The sequence below is a fragment of the Ambystoma mexicanum genome, chromosome 14, assembly GCF_040938575.1.
Source record: "Ambystoma mexicanum isolate Mex_15411 chromosome 14, UKY_AmexF1_1, whole genome shotgun sequence".
NCBI lineage: Eukaryota > Metazoa > Chordata > Amphibia > Caudata > Ambystomatidae > Ambystoma > Ambystoma mexicanum.
In genome coordinates this window covers 635,731,510-635,754,837 of record NC_090940.1, presented here as the reverse complement: position 1 = coordinate 635,754,837, position 23,328 = coordinate 635,731,510, and the positions used below count along the sequence as shown (strand labels likewise).

The window sequence follows — 23,328 nt, the reverse complement described above, 5'->3', positions numbered from 1 at the left end:
CTCGAAAATATCCACCTCCTAGCTTCTTCGCTGGGCTTGCGTCATCCTTTAAGGCGGACGGCCCAAAGCTGAGGTGATTGTTGCAGGCACCGGCCTTGTCCTTCTTTCGGTTCAGAGACTCTCTGGCACTTACCTCATAGGATGCTTGCTTGCAGAGCCTAACAGGACCTGCTGTTTGCTGGCTAGGTACCGGTTCTGGAGCTGCTAGAGGGTCCTCTGGATTTAGGGAGGGGTCTTGCTTCCCTCTTGGAAATCATGGCCTTCCCTCACTGGCGGAAGCGGTAAGGCAGACTGTACCTTCAGCCAGGGTTCAAATTAGTCCTTCTTGTTACTCCTTGCAAAGTCTTCAGATGATCTTACAAAAGAGGGGCTCAACCCTCTTTCAAAGCCAAATGGGCCACAGTGATTGGTGAGGGCTAAGCCTACCTTAACAAACCAATCCTGGGTCCCTACCAGCAATCTTCTGTTACGCCTGAGGCCATAACCAGAGTGCTTTGCAACAGGAAAGGTAAAGGGGTGAAAACATGTACTAGTAAGTCCCACCCATCTTCCTGTCTGTGTGGATCAAAGGGTTCCTCTGGTTAATTGTGCTCTCTGTAGTTCCTGATTAAAAGCGGCAGGTCTCCCTTAAAGTGGCGGTCCAGACCAGACTCTTGGTCGCTGACAAATCACATTATCAAACCTTCTGCATCGGGACCTCCTGCAGGGATGACTACTTTAAACAGTTGCCCCAGACATGACATTTCACTGCCCTTGATACTAAGAGGCGAGAGCTGACTACAGGTTGACACAGATGCATATCAAAAAGGTGTTGGGTTTCCTGCCCTTTGTCAGTTCTGCGACCAGGCCTCTCACAGGCCCGTTTCAATTACCTCTCGTCTGTATGCGCTGCCACCAGCAGGACTGACAATGGGCAGGGCAGATCCATGGAGCCTTTGATAGTGAATTAGGCTGGCCATGGCCGGAGGGAGGTTTTACCCTCCTCCTCTTGAAATGCCTTCCTGTACTCCTGGCTATCAAATTCCAACTAAAAGAGACAGGCGTATGGGGCGGTGCCTTAGGCTGTGTCCACCCAGAGTACCTTGATCTAGGTGTTTGTTGTGCAGTGAGCATAGGAAAATGTGCGCGGTTTAGCCCCACACATTTTCTGAGTTTGATCTCCCATCATTCAATTTCTTTAAAAATCCAAATAGCCCAGGCGAGTGTACGGCCACCATGCGGATGGTCAAGTTCCTTACAACAAGTTTCCCAGTAACGATGCGTGACGCCTCAGCCTCTCCTGTCCACCCACCCCCGCCCCACACTGCATGCTGGGACTTTTAGGCCCATCCTTACAACGGGAAAAATGAAACTACAAGTACCAGTATGCAATTGAAAATAAACAGGATTGGCTCCAGGTGTCAGGCATGGAACTGGTAATTATGCACCTGGCAGCTGTACCCGTATACACATTGATAAACTAATCTGTGGTTTGATTATCCAAGGGCACTGAGTGACTGGTGAAGGTGGCCACTCGGGAGCGCCACCTTTTTTTTTTAGCGCACACGACCTCACCTCCACAGCAGAACAAAGAGACAGTGAGTTAGTCAGGGTGTTTTCCTTCGATTTTATTAAGCAGGGAAATGTTTCTGGGAATTCCCTAAAGCATTGGATTACGTCTCTACTTTCCTCTGAGAAGCCAGCAGCAGTCCACGTGTGTGTGGAGGCTGCCAACTGTGCGCCGTGTGGCACAGCGCAGCCGCTGCAGGCAGGAGCTGTGCAAGTCCTCGTGTCGCCTCCGCCGCAGAGAGCAGTGGGTCACTTCCCGCGCAGAGCTGCCTGGCAATGCCCGCGCCTGGCAAGACAATGAAGAAACTGAACGTCTCCAGGAAGGACGACAGCGGGGCTGTGAACGAAAGCTCCAGCCTCCTCCCCCAAGAAACCAACAAGAAAGCCAAATGTAAGGGGGTTCCAGTCACGATAAAGAAGTTGGCCTGCAAAATTGCGGACGCTTTGCCCCTGGAGAAAAGGCGAAGGCAGCAGAGGGACAGAGCTCAGGCGCCTCCAGGTAAGGCTGTGCCTGCGGGGCGTGGGAGAGGCAACAGGGCTGCTCTTTATTGCAAAAAAACTCTACCAAATTGCAAAGTTTCCATCCAAATTCGGGACGAGAAACAGCATTTGGAATGCCATGCTCTAGAAATTGCACCTTTTAACAAACTCCTTTTTATATTAAATGCAAAGCAAAGGTGTGAGGGTTTTTGTAAATCACACAAGTTCCAAGCTGCGACCGCCATCTGATGAAGAGGTCTGTGGGACTTGCAAAGCTAATGCATTGTGCAATGTCAGCATTACTTTTTCTATTGGTCAACTGCAAGGTATCAACGCGTGCATTTTGTGCGATATAACTAAATGCACAGTGAAGACAACAGATGTGACGCTGGATTCTGCATTTATACGAAGAGCTGTACCATGGGCCCTGCCAAGGGCCAGCTGAACGCGAGCAGGGTCCCATTTCAAAATGATACACTACAGCAGCCCTCTGCTTACATCTGGCATCCAGCTGGACTACAGGTACAGGCACACATGACATCTTGCATTCTGGCATTTGTAGTCCTCGATTTCTATGGAAAAAGCAAATGCACTAGGCCCAGAATGCAAAGGTAAAAAAACTGACTGGGTGTGCATTATCACCAAATGGCAAAGCCAGCAATGCCACTATAAGAAAACATGTCAATGGCTGCAAAAAATATACGCACGTATCCACACACTGGGCCAGTAATGCTGCTGTCTGTAGGAAAACGTGTCCACGCTGGCTGTGCCAGCATTTAGCAATATATCCATGTTAGAACACACTCGTGTTGACTTTGCCAATAATGAAGAAAAGGAAATTTAAGAACATATGGCAAGGCTGCCAGCACCAAGATATGCTAGTATGCCCACTTGGCACACTTCACCTACAGCGCTGTAATGCCATTGTAAGAACACATGTCCATGCTGTCAGAGGCTGCACCAATATTGTGCCATTATAATGCAGTAATGCCATGGCAGTAGAACATTTTTTTTAATTTTATTTATTTATTTATAACATTTGTTACACGGCCAAACCGTGAGGTATCACGGCGAGGTTCAGACAGCTTAGTAATAGTAGGTCAGAAAAAAATACAGAAAATATACAATGACATCAGGTATACAGCAAATTTACATTGTTACAGAAATTACAGTGAGCATTTATACAGCAGGTATGCAGCATTATTTACAAGTTCTGAGGAATACAACTTCATTGTTATTGATTGAATAACCACGTTTTTAGCAGTTTTTTGAAGCCAGGGAATGATTTCTCGTTTTCGATGCTGAGCGGGAGGGAGTTCCAATGTTTGGGGGCTAAGCATTGGAAGCTGCAACCCCCAGCTCTGGATTTACTATAGCGGGGGGTTGCCATTAGTAAGTGGTTATTGGATCTTAGCCCACGAGTGGGTTCTTTTTCTGCAATGGCGTTGTTCAGATAGACGGGTGCTTTTTTGTAACGACATTTGAAGGCGCTGCATAGTGTTTTATAGATGATTCTGGATTTGAGGGGCAGCCAGTGGGAATCTCTTCTTATCTTGGAGATATGTTTGAATTCTTTTTATGCCTAGTGCGGCCTGTAATGCTTTATTTTGTATTAGTTGTAGTTTGTTGAGGTTGGAATTGGAGGATCAGAGTAGCAAGAAATTGCAACAGTCGAGCTTTGATAAGATCAAAGCCCTGGCTAGGGTAATACAATTGGTTGGTGTCAGAAATTGGCGGCTTAGGGCTATTAGTTTAGCGGTGTAAGATGCAAGTGTACTTATATGTTTGGCAATAGTGAGGTTAGCGTCAATATAGACTCCTAGAGTTTTAACTTGCTTGAGTACGGCGATCATTGTTCCGTCAATGTTAATAGCTGAGTAGTCTGGGTGGAGAGCACATATTTTAGTTTGGGAGCCCACAGTGACTCATCGTTTAGGCAGAGGCTGTTTAGGGCCATCCAGTTTTGTATTATGACATAGATCTTATTTATAGTCAGTGTGTCTTGGGCGTAGCTACCAGAGAGAGTGTTATCACCACACTGCAATTGGTCGGAATGTTGGAGTTTGACCTTGTAGACAGAGTGGTAGTTTGCCAATCAGCCTCTCTTACACCAGCTACCCTGATTTCAAAGAATCAGGCTTCCTCAAGAAGAGGGACTCTTCTTTACGATGTATCACTCTGCTGTTTGAATATAAATACAGACAGAGGTATCAATCGTATAAAAGAGCGGGGAACACACACACCGCTAAGCCAACGCTGTAAAGGAATCACAAAATGGATTAGACATCTGTATTTCATAAATGGCAGTAAGCTAACGCACAATGAGTATCTGAGATATGGTCAGGTGGCGTTGGACTAGGAAAAACAGATCCTGTGCCTATATAAGAGAAATCCCCAAAACAATGAGAGGCTATAAGATCTATCAGTATTTTCCCACTATTCAACATAGCATGCAAGGACAAACCTGAGGGGTTCTTGATGTGGAAACAGAATTCCCAGAAGGATAGAACTCAACGACAGGAGAAAATAACAAACAGGAAATTAATAAGGGAAAATATACCCGAACGGCATGAGGGACGTGCTAGGAACGGGTTGGTGCATGTACTGGAAAGCGCCCTGGAATGCACTTTAACAGGCAACACAATACTAATCCAATTCTTTGGGAAGAAGTTCCAGAAAACAAGAATCAATGGAATGTCACAATTGAAGTTCCAGGTCAGAGGAATGTCAGTATGGAATAGGGTTGGATTAATAGTGTGGAGAGAGGGAAGCAATGGAAAGAGTCCACTTAACAAGGATGGCACAGTTTCAAGGTGCAAGGAAATAACTCACACCTTCAGGAGAACTCACACTGTCAGGAGAGTCTCTTCCCTCTGTGGTCTTCGTGGCCAAAACCGCAGGGGGCGATGAAACGGATAAGGAAGGCTTGAACCAGGAAGTAGCAACAGCAATCTGGGAAGAGCTCCAAATTCGTTAACGGTGAGTCAACCAAAAACAAAGGGGCAATCCGTAGGCAGTCCGGGGAAGCAGACCAAGTTCGGGTAACTTGGAAATGAAGCAGAAAGTCCACGGAGAGTGATCCGAAGTAAATAGCACGGAGATGTAGGACAACGCGACTAATGCTACAATTAGCAGAAAGGAACCCCCGCAGGAACTGGATTTATACAGTTGAGAGGCGGGGCTTCCGCGTACGCATCGTACGCAAGGAACGTGTCAGCTGACACGGCTGTCTTTGGCGTTCATGCAACCTCCATGGCAACCGGTAACGAAGCCACACAGAAGCCTTTCCTCGGGCTGTGTGAGCATGTAGTGAAGCAGGGGGGAAACCGTGCTGCCGGAGCATAACAGAGAGGTATGAGGATTTGTGTGTCATCTGCAAGGTTGGTGTAGATGACACCCATGTCGTCAAGAGCCGAGAAGAGGGGCTTGGTATAGGAATTATAAAGAGTAGGTGAGAGGCACGATCCTTGTGGTACTCCAATGGGGACTGGGATGGGATCTGCAGCTTCTTTTCCTATAGAGACCCTGGATGTTCGTTCATCTTGAAATGATTTCACCCATAAGGTGGCACCCTTGGAGGAATTAAAATTTTCAGCTAAAGTGGAGCAAAGTTTATTGTGGTCCACAAGGTTGACCGCTGCGAATTGGTCCGACAGAAGGAGGACGCATAGTTTTCCTGTGTCCCTCATGGAATCCATCTGGATTTTTAAGTCAAGGAGGTCTGTTTCCGTGCTGGGATTAGGCCTAAAGCCAGATTGATGGGTTCCAAGGAGCTGATTGTGTTCCAAGTGGGCTTGGACTTGGGTGTAGGCTATTTTGTCTAAAATTTTGAGTATAAAAGGGACTGTCATTATAGGCCGGTAGTTTGTGGGCACGGTAGAGTTGAAAGAAGCGTTAAAATTAGTTATAATGGGAGTGAGAGTGTTGGCACATGATTTGACTACTTGCGCTGGGGCAGTGTCTCCTTTGCAGTTCAAGGCCTTGAGTTTAGTAATAGTGTCAAGCTCTAGTTCTTCGGTGACTGGGGTGAAGTGAAATAAGGGGTAGTTGTTCTCATTGGAGATCGTGCAGGGGTTGCTATTAGCTGGCTTGTCAGCTAATGATTGCCTTTTCGATAAGATTTTGTTTTGCAAGAGAGTAATCATAGCCGCTAGGGCATCTTGAATGGTGGCGCACCACTCTTTACTGGAGTTAGTAACTGCTGTGGTTGGGGTGGGGTTTTCCAACTCTCTCAGGATCGATAAAAGTTCTTTGGAATCCGATGCATCATTACTAATCTGCAAATTGTATGCATTGGCTTTGGAAGTGATGATGGCAGTTTTATAGGTTTTATTTGCTGCCTGGAGGTAAGTCTGAGACTCAGTGGAGGGATGTCTTCTACGGGCGTGCTCTAGGGCACGTTTGGTTCTCCTTAGTAGATCTAGGTCTTCATTTAACCAGAAGCAGGTTCGTTTGTCGGTACGTTTCGTTTTGGTGGGTAACAGTGCTATGGCATTAATGGTGGAGGTGAGACATTTATGGTAGGAATCTGCAAGAATACAAGGGTTGTCACTGGTGATTGGCATAGTGTCTAGCGATTTGCTAAGTAATCGGGCAAGGTTGGCAGGAGTGAGCTTGCGCAAATTTCTTGTTTCGTAAATGTTGGTTACATTAGTTATGCAGGGGCCTGGTTCTTCAGAGATAAGAGTGTACTCAATCTGTAATGGTCAGTCCAGTCTAGGGTGGAGATTGAATCGATGGTTATGGCAGTGTTGAGAGAGAGAACCCAATCTAGGGTTCTTCCTTTAATGTGGGTGGGAGCATTCACCTGTTGGGTGAAGTTCATATCTTTAAGCGAGGAGTGTAGGGCTTCTGCTTTGGGGTCTTGGATGTCATTAAAACCGAGGTTCATGTCTCCAAGGATGATGCATTTGGTTTTGGGTTTGATGAGAGGAGCTAAGAGCAGGGAATGTCCACTTCAGGATGGTTGTTGGCGCTAGGTGATCTGTACACTTCCCCAAGGTTAATCGTGGTTTTTTGGTTACATGCAAATTTAGCTAGAAGTAGTTCGTAGCCTGCAATATTTGCAGTGGGACAGGCTCTTAATTGCAGTGATGTTTTTGCTATGATAGCAACGCCACCTCCATGAGATTGGGATCTATCATTTCTGAGGATGGTATAATCTGGTGGGATGGCAAGTGTCAACAGATGGCCAGAGGCTTGGTGAAGCCAGGATTCTGTGACTACTAAGAGGTCTAGATTTTGTTCGATGATGAGATCATGTATTTCAATGGCGTGGGCTCCTAACGATCAGGCATTGATGAGGGCCCCCTAGAAGCTAGAGGGGCGAGCCTGCTTGGGATAGTGAAGGGCGTGAGGGTCTGTGAAGGAGATGTGGTAGGTGCTAGTTTGGTGTTGGTGTTTGGCTTGTAGTGGCATGGGTGCACTCTGGGTGGTGTCTGGGTTTTTCGGAGGCTGAAGGGAAGCAGTGAAAGTGATGCTTGGTACGTGATCTTAAGCAATAGAGTCTGGTCTTGCCCAGGATGGTTTGAGAGTGGGGTTCCTCTGAGGTGACGTGGGTCTGTGGGAACTCAAGTAGGTGGCGGGTGGTGATGGGTACTGCGCCATGAGTAATGTTATTGGGGCTACAGGAGTGGGGATGGTCTAGGATAGTCGGGAAGGGGGGCATAGAAGGCAGGAAAGGGGTGGGGCATGGGATGGGGTGATGCCGGTTGCAGGGCAGTTTGGAGAGGCCATTTTTGTATCTGATGTAATGACTCCCCGTTCAGAGAACACTGTTCTGAATAATACAGAAAGGGAACATGATGACGAGAAACCAGTCTAGCATGGTTATATGTGCCTGGGTTGGGGCGGGGCACCTTGCATGGGGGACTGTTATGGAACAGCAATGGCCATAAATTGAAGAGCAGCTGTTCAAATGGGTACGTGAGCTCGAGGGAGGGTCGTTAATGCAGCTACTTCCTAGGTAGTACAGCAATGGAGACTGTGATACGTCAGGGCCGAGAAAAAACAGCTATAAGGAGTCCCTGACGGATTGGCGACTGACGCCTGGGGGTGGTTATGCCACAGACAATCATTAAAAACAGTATCAGGTGCATTGATGTGTTAATCATATGCAGCACTGAGTAACTATGCAGAGTGTAATATACTGTATACTCGGACCACATAAAAAGTAGGCAATGCGTAGGCTAATTCAAGAATAAGCAGTAGGACAGTGATTTAGCTAATTCAAGAATAAAATGGGCTAATAGACACTTTCTCTAAACAGATAGGCAAGGTCAAAATTGAGCAGTATGCTGTTGGCCACTTTTACAATCAGGCAAAGTGGTATATAAGTTCAACAGAAGGCCAATGCACAATTCCACAAGCAATAGACTATGGTCAGTGAGCATTTTTATAAATTACAACGGACCAGATTCTCATAGTTTATGTGTGCAGTAGAGGCAGTACCCAGTAGTATAGGCGGTCGGGAGTGCTGATGCCAGTTCCTAATGGTATGAGAGTGAGGGTGGATGCTGTTGGTGGTCACACTGTAATAATACACAGTGGATATGGGCTTGCAGCCGCAGGCAGAGACCGGTGGGTGGCGCAGTGCGGGTATTGGCTGTGAAATTAGTTCAGGGTTTACGAGATTACGGTGGGTAAATTAGGATGAAATCAGATAGATGTAATAGAGGCACAGGTTCATGCTTTGCTTACCGAACAGTTTGTGTAGTCGTAATCGATGACCCAGGTCCAGAACTACCTCAGTCGTTGGACAAAGGATAATTTGAGCAGAGTTTCTGGCCCTGGCCTCTGCCAAACTCTGGTCAGGCTTGGTCAGGAGCCTTTCTTCTCTGCCTTCCTTGGAGGCCGGCTCACGCCTGCCGGTGCCTCCTGGTTGGCTGTATAGCCACAGCAGGCCAATCAGGTGTCGGCACTGGTCTCTCATCTTCTCGGATGAGCTATGGAGGATGAGTAGGCTGCACAGGCACAGGCGAGCAGAGCTCCTGCTCCGAGTGGAAAGCTGTGGGCTCTGCCAATATATGCCAGTATTCCCACCGAAGGAAACAATCCTATTGGCTTTGCTGATAATGCTGTAATTAAAGTGTAAGAAAATATGTTGAGACTCGCTGTGCCAATGTATGCCAGTCATCCCACCTAAGTGCACACTCATCTTTGGGAGAAAGCCCAATGCCTGAAACAGTGAGCTAGCTCACTAAGCTAAGTGCTTGCATCCTGACTGGGCCGACCCAACCCTTTACCTTTTTGAGGACGATCAATGGAATACCATTGTTTCATGTTATTACAGTACTTAGAAGTTGGATGCATTGGGCATGAAGTGCTATTTAAAAACCTTAGAATCTATCTACATAAAGCAGCAGATCTGTTAGTTTGGTCCTTACACAATTCCACAACATTCTACCAACCTTCCCCACATTTTGCATAGTTATCTTTAAGGACCCTCCGGACATTACTGGCTACATGACATTCGGGCAACCCACCCCTTTCCCCTGGATTTCAGCCCCTTCCCATATGAGACGGTTGCCTGAAATCGGCAAAACATCAATGTGGTCGTAGCAGGATCAGACAAAGCTCGTTTCAAGCGTCTCGATGGGAAGAAAAAAACTCAAAGGTCCCTATAAGGCTTTGAAAACCACGCTTCAAGGCCCTACCACACACTGTTTCCAAGATATTAGCACCGCAATGCACGGTGCATGTCAGGGTGAGGCAACAGGTGTGGAGAGCGCACTGAAGGTCACAGTATGATACAACACGCCAACTCTCGCCTCCCCTTCACGTCTACTCTGAGGTATGTCATCCAGCCACACGCACCCATTCTTAATGCAGTTTGCTTCAGAGTGCAAGGAACATCAAGCGGTAAGCGACTCGGAACAGAAACCTATGGGATCATTGAGTTCCAGCAATTGATGACAGTATTATCATGTCTGTGTACAGACCCCGTGCGAAGTATGGGTATTTTTTGCTCGTATTATAATAAACAAGGTTTCGTCAATGATCATAATTGCATTGCAGCTAGGAACTTACGCCGTTTCTAAAATGTTGTGGTACATATGGGAGTCATGTATTTTGCGGTGCACCTTAAAATGGCTAGCTCAGCCTCGGGAGGATAGCTCAGGGGCAACGTGCTCGCCTTGGAAGCAGGACGACGCAGAGCAACACAGGTTCGATCCCCGGGTCCGCGCTTAGAAACCTCTGGGTATTAAGCGCGTTATAAATAACCAATCACATCATTGTGTGGCTTTGAACGAGGTAGTCGGTAGCAAGTCATATAATAACTTGTGCTGAATAAAGAGTAAAGGGTCATTCTTCACAATTCGAGGCACACATGAATCATTGCGCAGGTGCATTGAGGTTGGGGGAGAGGGGGTCGAATTGTCTAAGTCCTGGAATGAGGAGCGCAGTAACAATATTTCCATGAATCAAGTTGTTTGGCGAAGGTATTTCTTTCTATGGTCATGTTACAGTGAAGAGGTCGGACAGCACAGGGGACTTTTCTACAAGCATCCACTGGAGGAGGTCACTTTCTACCACACATGATATGATATGATATTTTATTTATAGCGTGTCTAGACACACGTGTTTCAAGGCGCAAAAAAGCTTTCATCATGCAAACCCTAGTGTGCCTTTAAGAATTTCAGTAAGTGTTTAGTGGGACTTTCCTTTTCTTTACCAGTCCTCCTGTAGTCGTAGCTGCGTGGAACCGTCCGGCCGTGCAAGGTAATGGAGCGGTGTTGATGGAAACACAAGTTAAAGGTCTCCGTATGAGGGTGGTGGCAACAGTAAAAACGTGGTAGTTCAATTGCTTCCTTTTTTTAAAAATACCACCTAATTAAGATTTGGGGTTGAATGGGATACGTTCTACGTGGGGTTTATCGAAAGTGCTGCTTGGAGTCAATCAGCAATATTTACTCGGCACTGTACTTTCTGTACATTGCATGCAGCACGTATCATGTTAATTAGGTATTATTTTAGAAAGAAGTGGTAGTTAAAATACCTCATGTTTTGACTGTTCCCGCCGTATTCACAGTCACAGTGCAAGACAGAGGACGTGTGTTTGATATTAACATAATTGACCTACAAACATTTGACCTAAAACATTTGATCGAATTCTTTTGACCTTTTTTCCGTCAAATTTAATTAAATTCTTTTATTTATTTATTTTTATTAGTTTGTTACAAACTTTTTTAAATAAGGGATACAAAAGTACAGACAAAGAAAGATCATAAAACACAAAGTAAAATCTTTTGTGACTTAAAACATTCAAACTTCCATATTAATCAGTTCAGACAGTTCCTGGCATTTATTAAGAGTTTTGTTTTTATCTCGCAACTGAATTCTTCATTTATTTATTTATTTTTCCTTTTTTTTTCTCGAGCTTATTATTTTTCCTGCTTGGTCAGCCTCTTATTCAGCTCGACGAGATAAAATACCAGTGCTATGGTTAATTTATCGCTTTCTCCATTGTGCATTCTTGTCCACCATTCTTCCCCACTGCAGGATGTGCACTTGTCGATTTCATTTTTTAGATGCTTAGATCTTAAAAAAAAAAATGTATTCGTATTTAATTGCTGCAGGATCTCTTTACAGTTTAGGCGCCATGTGTTCAACAGTAAGACTCCCTCATGTGACCCTAGAGTCTTCAAGGACCTAAATTGTGGCAGCTGGTCAACCCCTAAAACCTTTTTGTATAGTGCAATTGTGTTTAATTAATAAATTAAATATATATATATATATATATGGGGCTGAGTAAGGGCATAGATTATGTCGAGGGGAAGTGCGAGGGGGTTGCAGGGGTTCTCCCCCCTACATTTTAGACCAGAAAAAAGGTCAAATAAATTGAAATCAAATGTGATTAGGTCAAATGTTTTAGGTGAAATAGGTCCAGGCATAGGGAACATGTGACTTGCTTCAATACCTTGACATCATAGTAGGGATTGTGAGGATGTGTAGATGGAAGACTGACACAGGAGTAGTGTGTTTATTGATATAAAAAGTTTTACTAAATCGCGGGTTGGAGAAAGGTCCCAACTTGCTCTAACTCGAAGAGGGGTTTCTCTGCCTCAACAAAACGAACTAGTATCTGTGTTGGAATGTCCAAAGTAAAGTTCTTAGTCCTGTGCCCAAATCCGGACCTGACCCTTACACGCTAAATTCAATGTAAAGTGATACGCGAATTGTCTCTTAGCTGGCCACTCGCAGCCCTTTCCAAAATTACAACATAAAGCTGTTGTAAAGCCTTATGCTAGACATTCAGGATGCATCACTGAAGTACAGACCAGCTGTAGTCTAGGTTTGGTTCCAGGTAGGCTTTATTCACATAAGTACAATCTGTACAATACTCCAGTTACTCTTCATGTATTTACAGCACGCGTAGACATGGACAGGAACATAGGAAGGTATAAATATCACTAACAGAGGAGCAGACCCACCGGCCATCCATTCAACCCTGCTCAGGCCCCCAGCTGACACTCACAGAACATTCACACACAGATCCACCCAACATTCTCCTGAGCTGCATTCATGCACCAACATTCTACAGCAAACATCCAGGCCAGTGGCAGGACAAGACTACATTACAACAATAGCTCCAAAGAAGAAGGCACCAGTACAAGCAAAGTTCCACAATTCTCAGCAGGTGATTCCCGTCCCCTGAGTCTTTTCTGGTTTTCTGTCATGAATGCTTTACTCGCCTGGCAATTATCCCTATTTTTCCCTCAAGACTGTGAGTAGGCAAGTCACAGTGTCAAGGGGTATAATGTTTTCCTTGGCTCTTCGCAGGTTTCAGTATTCATAGTACCTAGAGATGTTGTTGGCTTTATGGAGACACCAAGTACTGCCTTCTTCCCAACCACTGGGACGAGGATGATTAGTGTTTTTAAATGTACCACGTGTGCCTCTTTGTGTCTCTTTTGTGGTAGGCTGGGTCCACTCACCTGCGTAGCACTACCTGTTGCTTTCATTTCTGTCATGTGCTTTGGGGAATGTTTGTCAGATTCTTTATCTGGGTTTGCTCTACCCCAACGGGGCAGCCACTATTACCCCGGTCCCCAGAGGCGTTCTCCCCAGTTAAATACCTTATTTCCTGTTTCGCTGGTTAAATGCTTTCTTTTTGTCTGGCTCAGTGACCATGGGAGTTGGGAGACACTGCTGCGCTCCCTCGCATCGGCTGCACAACCATTCATCAGAAGTCCGGTTATGAAGGTCCTCGCTGATCTTTCCCTGAACCTCTGCACCTGGTCACTTGACCAGTTTTTAATTTGCTGATTCGTTTTTCTTTGTTTCTATGGTCTTTCTCCCATCTCTCTACTTCCACGACTCCTCCTAATCCAACCACTGCGGTGTCTTTTACCTCGTCCTTCTTCCCTTTCTATTTGCTGAATACTTTCAGTTGATGGACAGAGACTAAAACATTGATTGTACTTCTCTCGTCATTTCCTTGCATCCGCATAGGACCTCTTCGTCTCAGTTTGGCTCTCATTATGATATGAGGGATCTCCTCTGTTCTTCCTCATCTCAGTATTCATTAAATCCAAACAGATCCCTTCTAGCCAAATACATGGGTTTATGCAGTATTTGAGTATTTGTAAGAGTATACGTTGTGGGACTGTTATAGTGAATACCATGTCTCCTCGAGAACCTTATGCTTAATCCCACAGGGGCCATCTAACTCCGAATATTCCTCCCGTCCTATACCACCGTTAAGAGACTTATGACGTTAAGGTTGTTCTGTTTTGATCACTGTTGTGATGCCACGCACGGATGCAGGTAAGCTTTTTTGGGATGTATATTTATTAAGATAAAAGGCAAAAGACCCCCAGCAACAGCAGAGGCTTCTTTGCATATCCAAAGATACTTTCAACTGACAAACATGTAATACTGGGAACTAAACAAGCAAATACATGGTCTATGACCTCACAAGAACCTTGGAGCTATAAACACTCCATACTGCCTCACTGCTTAGCACTGCAATGCTAAACTCCTATTCAGCAACATCATAACACATCTTCCTCTTTTTTTTAAAAACTCCTTCACCTTGAATTTCATACTTTATACATGACATCTTTTCACTGTAGCAATACGGTTTTTATTCCAGACTTGACCTCCAGCTACACGCACTGCACCCTTCAACACAGCAACAACCCTGACTGGGTCTGAATATAATAAGTCACCCTTCTTTCTGACCACTCATTTCTTAATCCTCACCCAATCACCACACTCCACATGCAACTCCTTTCTACCTCTCCTTTTATTTTCACGCATGATCCACTCGCTCTTCTTCCTTTTGAGATCCTTCCTCACTTCATCAATAACTACACCCGACTCTCTGCACCTCCCTAACCATGGAGGACATGCCACTGAATAAGGTTTTCGACCTCTCATGAGTTCGAATTGACATAAACCTGTGGTAACATTTGGCGCCATACGCAATGCCCACATTCTATTTTGGATGGTCACCAATTTATCAAATCCACACTCTTCCCCCATGCGAATGCTTTCCATCACACATCTATTCAATCTTTCAACAACTCCATTGGTTTCAGGATGATAAAGGGCTGCCCTTTTATGACTCACACCACATTTCTTCAAATATTTAGAAAAACACCCACCGGTGAATTGTGTACCATTATCAGTGAGAACACTTTCAGGAAGTCCCTCACTCGCAAAAATGTATTCTAATACCGTAACCATATTTTCTCCCGATATCTCTCTCACAATTCTGTAGTGTTCCCACCTGGAAAATAAATCAACCACCAATACTATGAACCTTCCTCGACCATAACCTAAATCAACTGGTCCTAGTATGTCCATGGCTATGTCACTCCAAATTTTAAATGGAACGCCAACATCAATCAACGGTTGCTTTTTGGCTTCAACTCCCTTCCCACTCTTGATGCAAAAATGGCACTCACTTAAACGTTTCTCAACTTCCTTATGGAAACCTGGCCACCAGTAATCTGACCTCAACACTCCTTTGGTTTTTGTAACACCAATATGGCCACTATGCGCCAAATCGATAATCTTGTTGCGGATTCCCACTGGTGCCAGCGCTCTCTCCCACCTGAATAATATATCATCAGAAACTGACAGTTCATCCTTCACCTCCCAATTTGGTTTTTCTTCCTCTGCCAACCCTGATTTATTGGGCCAAACTGAAGAAGCCACGTACGTGATTATTTTTTTTCATTATCTCATCTCTCCCTATTTCATCTAACCAGTCTTGTTTGGATACAATTCCTTCCGTGTTCACAAATACCATTCCCATATTGTCACCTTCTGATCCTTCCTGAGACTGTACCTTCACCCTTGACAAACTATCTGCAAGTTTATTCTCTTTCCCAGGTATTACTTCCATGACAAATTTGTGTGTTTGCATCCTAGTGACCCAGCCAGCCACTCTGCGCGATATTTTGTCCAAACCTTTCGTCTCAAATATAACCTTCAATGGCTTGTGATCTGTCCGTATCACAAATTCCACACCCCGCACAAAATTTCTAAATCGCGCAACAGCCCAGTAACACGCCAGAGCTTCTTTCTCAATAACAGAATATCGTACTTCCACACCTCTCAATACACGTGACGCATGTGCTATCACAATTTCAGTACCATCTTCTTGTTTCTGTGACAAAACGGCTCCTAAACCACCCTCGCTTGCATCCACAGTGATAATAGACGACCTTCTGGTGTCAAAACACCATAATGGTTTAGCCCTGTCAATCTCTTCTTTGATTCTAGTGAACTCTACCTCACACGCTTGATTCCATATGAAATCTGCACCCTTCCTCAGTATTTTCCTCATTTCCAACACCTTGGTAGCATAATTCTCTACGAATTTTTGATAAAATTCTGTCATACCCAAAAATGAGCGTAACTCACTCTTGGTTGTTGGTCTCTCAATCTCCCTTATGGAGTTAACAATACTTTCCTTGGGTTTCACTCCCTCATGTGACACCTCGTGACCCAAATAATCTAAGTTGGATACAGCAAATTTGCATTTTTCCTCCCTCAGTGTTATTCCTCTCTCTTCAAATATTTTCAGCACCTTGTTCAAACATCTATCATGCTCATCAAGTGTCTCACCACAAATCAACACATCATCTTGGAAGCAGAATACTCCCTTCACACTTCTCAGTAAACGATCCATGATCTTTTCAAACACTGATGAGGCAGATGCCAATCCGAAAGGCATTCTTCTAAATTGGAATACCCCCTCATGAGTTATAAAAGCCGTAACTTTTCTGCACTCTTCCACCAGCTCCACCTAGTGGTATGCTGATGTCATATCAAGTTTCGAGAACACTTTTCCTCGACCCACCATAGTTAGCATCTCACACATATTGGGTAACGGATGCCTGTCAACCATCACACACTTATTAAGCTCGTGCATGTCTATACACAATCTCAGATCGCCAGTACTCTTTTTAACAACCACAACTGGTGATACCCACTCAACTCCACCTGCCCTCTCAATAACACCCATCTGAAGCAATTTCTTCAACTCATTTTTAACACCTTCCCTCAAAGAGAAAGGTACAGGCCTAAGTTTTGCAACAACAGGTAAGCAATCTCTTTTGAGGACAATCTGGTCTTGAAATCCCTTCACTCTCCTCAAGCTTTCATCAAACACTCTACCATGCTCCATCACATATCTGTTTGAACTCTTACGTAATTATGACACCTGGAGTACCTGCTCCACTTGATTTGGATCTAGTCGGATGGCTAAGTTTTTCTGTTCCCTCCAGCCAAGTAAAGATTGACCTTTCTTAGTTATGTAAACTTTACCATCACATATCCGTCCTTTAAACTCGAATTCACTCCAAACATAACCCAGCAACTCAATTCTATCTTGGTTGTATCCTCCAAGGCTAATATCAGGTCTTAGTAACCTAGACACAACCCCATTCATCTCCTCCTCGAAAACCTTTCTGGACACCAAAGTTATTTTTGAACCACAATCCGCCATCATAGAAACTTCATGACCATTCACCTTCAATATCTCACATGGACGCTCGCAATCATCCACATTCTCGCCATCCATTACAACATTGATAGTATTAACAATAACATTCTGCGTAGGAAACATCACATCCTCCTCTGACGACCTCCCTTCTTCTTCTTCATTCACGTAAAGAACTTTCTTTTGTCCAAATTGTCCAGACTGATAGTTTTTACAACAGTTCGCAAAGTGCCGCCTTCTTTTGCACTTCCCACAAATGGTTCTGCGACCTGGACACACTATGGACGAGGCAAAATGCGTACTACTCACACATCGAAAGCATAGTCTCTCTTCCCTCCTCTCTGTTCTTTGCGGCGGTTCTTGGTTTTTCTTCTCTTCGACAGCAACTCGATTAGGTTGTTTGGTCTTCCCCCTTCTCTTGCTCTTGCCATCTCCCATAATAAGTATTTGAGTTTTTGTTTCTTTGATGTCATTCATTTCATTTTTTGACAACTTAGCGACACACGCTAGCGAATGTTCCCACGTGTTTTGCGACATCAAGAACTTCATCTAACATGGGATCATCCCTCAACCATAGTTCTTCCCGTATCTTGTTAGATCTACAGTGCGTCATGAACTGATCACGGATGTGTTCGTCAAATGCATCTTGAAACTTGCAAGTCAATGCCAGATGGCGCAAAGCCGTTACATACTCTTCTACGGATTCGCCCTGAGCCTGCATCCTCATGCGAAAATTATAACGTTCCAGGATCGTGCTGGTCTTGGGGTTAAAGTGCTTATCTAGCTTAACCAACGCCATGTCAAACTCATTGACAGCGTCCCCATCGCCTCCTCCCGCTGGTTGCGGTAATGTCTCATTTATTCTTTGACCTTCATATCCCAGAAAATGTAGTAATAAAGCCAGTTTCCTCTCACTCGAATATGAAGTCCCACCGGCAGCTTTCATGTAATGTAAAAATCCTTTTCGCCATTGATCCCATCGTATTTTCGCTGGGCCTGGTATTGGCATGGAAGTTGGAGGTCCTGCAATTCCTGGTAACCCTGCCATGCTCCTGTTTCTGATCAGGTGGGGTATGTGTAAACTTGCCCAAGGCGCAATTTAAGCCTTTTTGCACGGATGCACAGGTAATGTTCTAGTCTCTCACCAAGATCTGCTGATTGTGCACTGCAGAAAAAAATGTAATCAAGTCTGAAGTGCTCCACTTCCCTAGACCTTGTCACTTTCAGATTTGTTTAATTTTCTGGGCGATCTGTGCAAGTGGTGCACACTTAAAAAAAACTCAAATTCTTTTAAAGCTTCCCTTTTTCCCTTTAGGAATGCTCCCCGGTGTTCCACTTCTGGGCAAAAGCTCATACCATTGCGAAATCCATTTCCAAATTTGCTTATATTAGCAAACATACAGTAGTATCCTCTGCTGCTAGAACCGCCGGCCCTTTTTCCTCCACGCAAGTCGCGTTGACTTCAACACCGTAAGAAACGCGCACGTATCTTAGACGTGTCTGCTCTTCAATTCTTGGGACAGCGCAACACTGGAACAGTAGGCGCAGAGGTTTTAGCTGCGAATATCATGCGAATATCACAGGTCCGCCTGGAGAACAGGAAAACGCAGCGCAGACTTACTTGTCACAGACGGCCACTGGACCTCAGCAGATAGAGTGGCCACTACAACGCCGGGGATGGCGGAGTGGCCTGCCCGTCTCGCAGGGAACACGGGAGCGTTGGGAAATCTTCCAACCTTGGGCCGCCGCTTCAACGCCGGGAAATGGCGGAGCAGCGAATCTTCAAACAGCAAAGTGTCAGCGTCGGGGAGGGGGCGGCGACGCTGCAGCGACCACGATCACTGCTGGGAGTCTTTTTTCTTCCTTTGCCTTCCTCTCACGATCCCATCCTCGTCGCCATTGTTGTGATGCCACGCACGAATGCAGGTAAGCTTTTTTGGGATGTATATTTATTAAGATAAAAGGCAAAAGTCCCCCAGCAACAGCAGAGGCTTCTTTGCATATCCAAAGATACTTTCAACTGACAAACATGGAATACTGGGAACTAAACAAGCAAATACATGGTCTATGACCTCACAAAAACCTTGGAGCTATAAACACTCCATACTGCCTTACTGCTTAGCACTGCAATGCTAAACTCCTATTCAGCAACATCATAACAATCACCAAGGAAGGATTTCCCTGCATAGGAAAGGAGACGACATCCTTGGATTCGTCACAGGATATCCATAAAAGCACAAGGAAGTTTAAAGAATGAAGTTAAGCTTCTTGTCATGTTTCAAAGCCATTCAAAAGGGCCCCTGCCTGGGCTTTTTGTGAGTATGTGTAAATATACCCAAGCCTTCACACTTCCCCAAACCTCAGACACAAGGACTTGGCCAGACACAATCATCGAATGGTGGTGTGTCGCCATAAGAAGCCGGAAGTTAAATTAAAGTTGGGAAGGGAGAGGGGGCCCTGAAAGCTAAGGGGAGCAAATTTCCCATTCAGCACAGCCATTTCCCAATTCCCACCAAAAGGACACTTTTGGCCCATAACTCCAACTGGGGTATCTCACTGCACTTGTGCTTTTGCATTATACTTGTGGTCTGCACACTAGAGTAAAGCTAGGATGGGAAGGAAGCCATTTTGCCGATGGCTGCCCAGCTCTAGGTCCTGCTGTCCGCATCAATCCAAGGTTAGTGACAACCTCCCAAAGCTATCCGATGGAAGTTTCAACCGGACTTGGAAAATGCCTTCACGGGTGGAAGATGTCATTTTCAGCTGCTTGGCAGAGAGTAAATTACACGTCTCACATAGGATACATCAGGTCCTGCCCTAAAGAAAAGTGGGCAGCTTGGGAGGAAATTGTGCAGGGCACCGTGGAAGCCACCAACAGCATTGCTAACTGCGGCAGTGGGCGGAGCCTACAATTATTTGTTATGGGAATTCAGGACGAACATAGACGCCGTTAGCAGCAGGACCTACACCACAGCATCCTGTGAGGGGTCAGAAATGAGAGATGGACACAAGGTTGTTGTATTCTTAAGTGTAGACATTTTTATTAAATAAAAATGGGTTGGAAAAACGCCTCTCTAGCCCTGTTCTAAAGAGGGACTTCCCTACCTAGAAACTAAAACTAAGGATCTGTCTGTGTCAGGATGTCAGTAACTTGGAAGCCATCCTTGTGTCCAAAACAACCTAACCTGACCCTTACGCTTATAAACAAACAATAAAATGTGCAAGGAAATGTCCTTAACTTGATGTTAGAAAAAAGTGTTCAAAACCAAAAGTTTAAGAATAACGCCAACGAAAATGTTCTTTTCCTCTTCGAGGATGGTCCCCTTCACCTGGATTCTTAAACAGGATGGCAAACTGACTCTTTAGCTAACAGTTCCTTTGTGTCTTCAATGGACTCACAGTGTTCTTGTTCTACCAAAAAGTTATATTCAAGCAAAAAGAAGTTCTGTAATAGTTTTTCTGTAAACGTTCTTGTAAGTTTGCAGATTACCTGGTATACTCCCCTGCCAGGAATTTTCATACAATGTTCAGCTGTCTGGTATACTCGTCTGCCAGTGCTTCTTATGCATTTCACAGTTCTTAGATTCAACTGCAGCTGCGTGGGTATTGACCCGCCAGGGCTCCTTGTGTGTTTCACAGTTCCTTGATATACCACAATAGCATGTACAATGTGCTGCTTGCTATATCTACTTGTGGTAATATTTAACTCAAATGTACTTGCTCAAACATCCCCCCATATTGGCATCTCATGCTTCTGTATTTCATTGGGGTTTATCTTTCTACTTTGCCTTTACTGCATTCAAACAAACGTTGCCTTTGTTTGCATTGACTGCATTCAAACAAACGTTGCCTTTGTATATTTTCTGCATCAAACATCTTCTTTTTGGCTGTTGAATTTGTACTTTGCCTTGACTGCTTTCAAATAAACTTTGCCGTTGTACATTTTCTGCATAAGCAATCTTGTACCATTCAATCACTTGTTGGAGCAGTTGTCGGAATGCCATGGGGTCCCCAGCTGCTTTGGGCAGACTCACCAGTCTTTTCCAACGTCTCTGACGTTGCACGTACCTCTGTGTTATGGCGTCTTCTTCTGCCTTCCAGGTTGGAGTGTGCAGATGCTCCCTCAGCACCCGGCATTGCTCTGCGGTCACACGCCAGCTCTCCTTCACAGCCCGTGATGGTGTCTGCTGCCTCGCCAAGCGACTGAACCTTCAGGTGCTCCTGCACTTCTCCTGGCGTTTCTCTTCATATCCGAATGGGCTTTTCTGCTTTGCCAGCTTTGTCGGTGTGCTTTTGCGTTCAGGAGCGCGGCCGTGCATGGCAACGTCTCCTTCTGCGCTGCTCACTGCCCCTCTCTCTTCCATAGTGCGGTCGCCATTTCTATATGTCCCAGTCATTGCAGGTTTGAAAAAACAACCAGTCTGCATGTTGCACTGTGAGCTCCTGTCACTCTGCACAAACTCCCTTGTCCTCCTCCTCGTCTCGGTACCTGAGTGGCTATGGGAGTTGAATCCCATAACTTTCTTTCAGCTTTTAACTCAATGTACATCAAGATTAGAGGTCATGGTTACCTTTGGACTCTTAGCTCTTAAATCATTTTTCTCCTGGGCTTTACTTAAAGGCACATCAAGAACAAAAGATGTTATGTGTGAGTTATTGGTGTTTGGATGGAAAGTGGGGGTCTGACTAGAATGATGTAGACAAAAAGGTTTCCTGACTTGCCCTACAGAGGGGATTGTTAGCTTACAATAGGCCATTAAGAACTTGGAGGGTCTTCCTCATGGGGAAGGAGGGTGCACTTGCATCCGGAATGCTGTGACTTCTCCAATGAAGTCACGACATCTCCCCGGTAGTTGTCTCCTGAGCTAGGGGTGTCACGGTATTGGTTTTATGGCGGTATGATAACCTTCATGCCAAATGACGGTATATCATGCTTATCGCGGTATAGCAGGTGGAGTTAACTAATCTTAACAAATATTTTGCTTAAAGGTCATAAATTGTCAGCATTTTGAAACTTGTCTCTGCACATATTTAGTTGATCCTCCAGGAATCTAAGGCAGCTGCAGAATTGGTCTTTCATTGCGCTGACTTGTTGATCGCCTTGAATGAAAGAGTGACTAGTGGAAGTGTTAAAATGCACATTTTGAGCAATGAGCTTGCTGCTCAGTCACAGGTCATCGCTTTGAAAATCTGTCTCCACCTGCATTATTCTGGAACCACATGACATGGGCATCATGAACCCTTGCTGCGATCAGTCATAAAAGTTTGTTTTGATAAGGCTTTATCCCATTGAAGGGAGAATAGTCACTCATGTGAGGTCTGAAAGTCCATGTCATTGTATTTCTTTTGTCCAAATGTCATAGCCAACACACACTCACCGAAAGGTTGCATATTGATCAAATCACTATAGCTGGTTTACCATCTGCCTGGTGCATTATAAAGGTCTGCTGTTGGAGTCACCACTGACCATATAATCCTAACAGGACAGCCTTCAGTGGGCGCTGCTGATTTCTTTCTTGATTCTTACAATACATGTTCATTCACCTTCTTAAAGATAGTGGCACAAAACATTTTTGAAAATGACTAAGTTAAAATACATATCGGCACAAATATGGCCTAGACCACCACATTACCACAGCCCCTTCATTACCGTTTTCCCCAGGTCTGAGCGCATTAGGACCCTTGTCATATGAGTTGAGACGAAGGAATGCTTTTGTGGGTGGTGTCACAAATCAAGGACAGCCCTGAGAAATATCTCACCCCCATTGCTCTGTATACTTCAAATTGAATGTAGAATCTTTCCTGCCTGCTTGAGTCCAGTGCCATATGCAGAAGGCAGGTGAAGGATCAAGCGAAGCAACAACTCTAGTACCAATGTGTAAATGTACACACACTACAGTTGGGGGGTTGAAGGGGGCTGTTTATATACTAGCACAAAGCACGGATAGGCCCAGTGTTCATACAGTTTACAGAGCTAACGATTTTTGTGGACATGCATCAGAAAAGCATCCAGTGCATTCCCCCCTTTGAATTCTGGGATGTGTAGTTCCCCATCTTTCAAATTGGTGGGAAAACTACAAATCTGCTGATCTTTAACCCGACTCTACTGATCACAGAGAAAGAGCGGTCACAGCATCAAAGCTGCATTTACTAATATGGCCTGACTTTCCCTATGGTCTTGTCTGCCAAACGCCACATCCCACAGTGCAAGGTCCAGAATGCGCAGCACTTGCTTACTGCAGCCTTTCCTAATCCGGTTGAAAAGCTCACTTGATAGCTGCAGGCCCTAAAACGGTATAACGGTATAAACAACGTGACAGTTATTATTGTTCAGTTAAGCT

General features: G+C 44.9%; 1 protein-coding gene across 1 annotated transcript in view; it reads left to right on the top strand.

Annotated features, from left to right (window-relative positions):
* The first annotated feature begins 1,754 nt into the window (after nucleotides 1-1,754).
* Nucleotides 1,755-23,328, top strand: part of LOC138527230 (uncharacterized) — a 95,293-nt gene continuing 73,719 nt past the window's right edge. Inside the window, exon 1 of the mRNA XM_069638346.1 lies at nucleotides 1,755-2,047. Coding sequence (XP_069494447.1) covers nucleotides 1,825-2,047 — 223 coding nt within the window. The 5' untranslated portion in view covers nucleotides 1,755-1,824. The remainder of the gene's footprint in view (nucleotides 2,048-23,328) is intronic.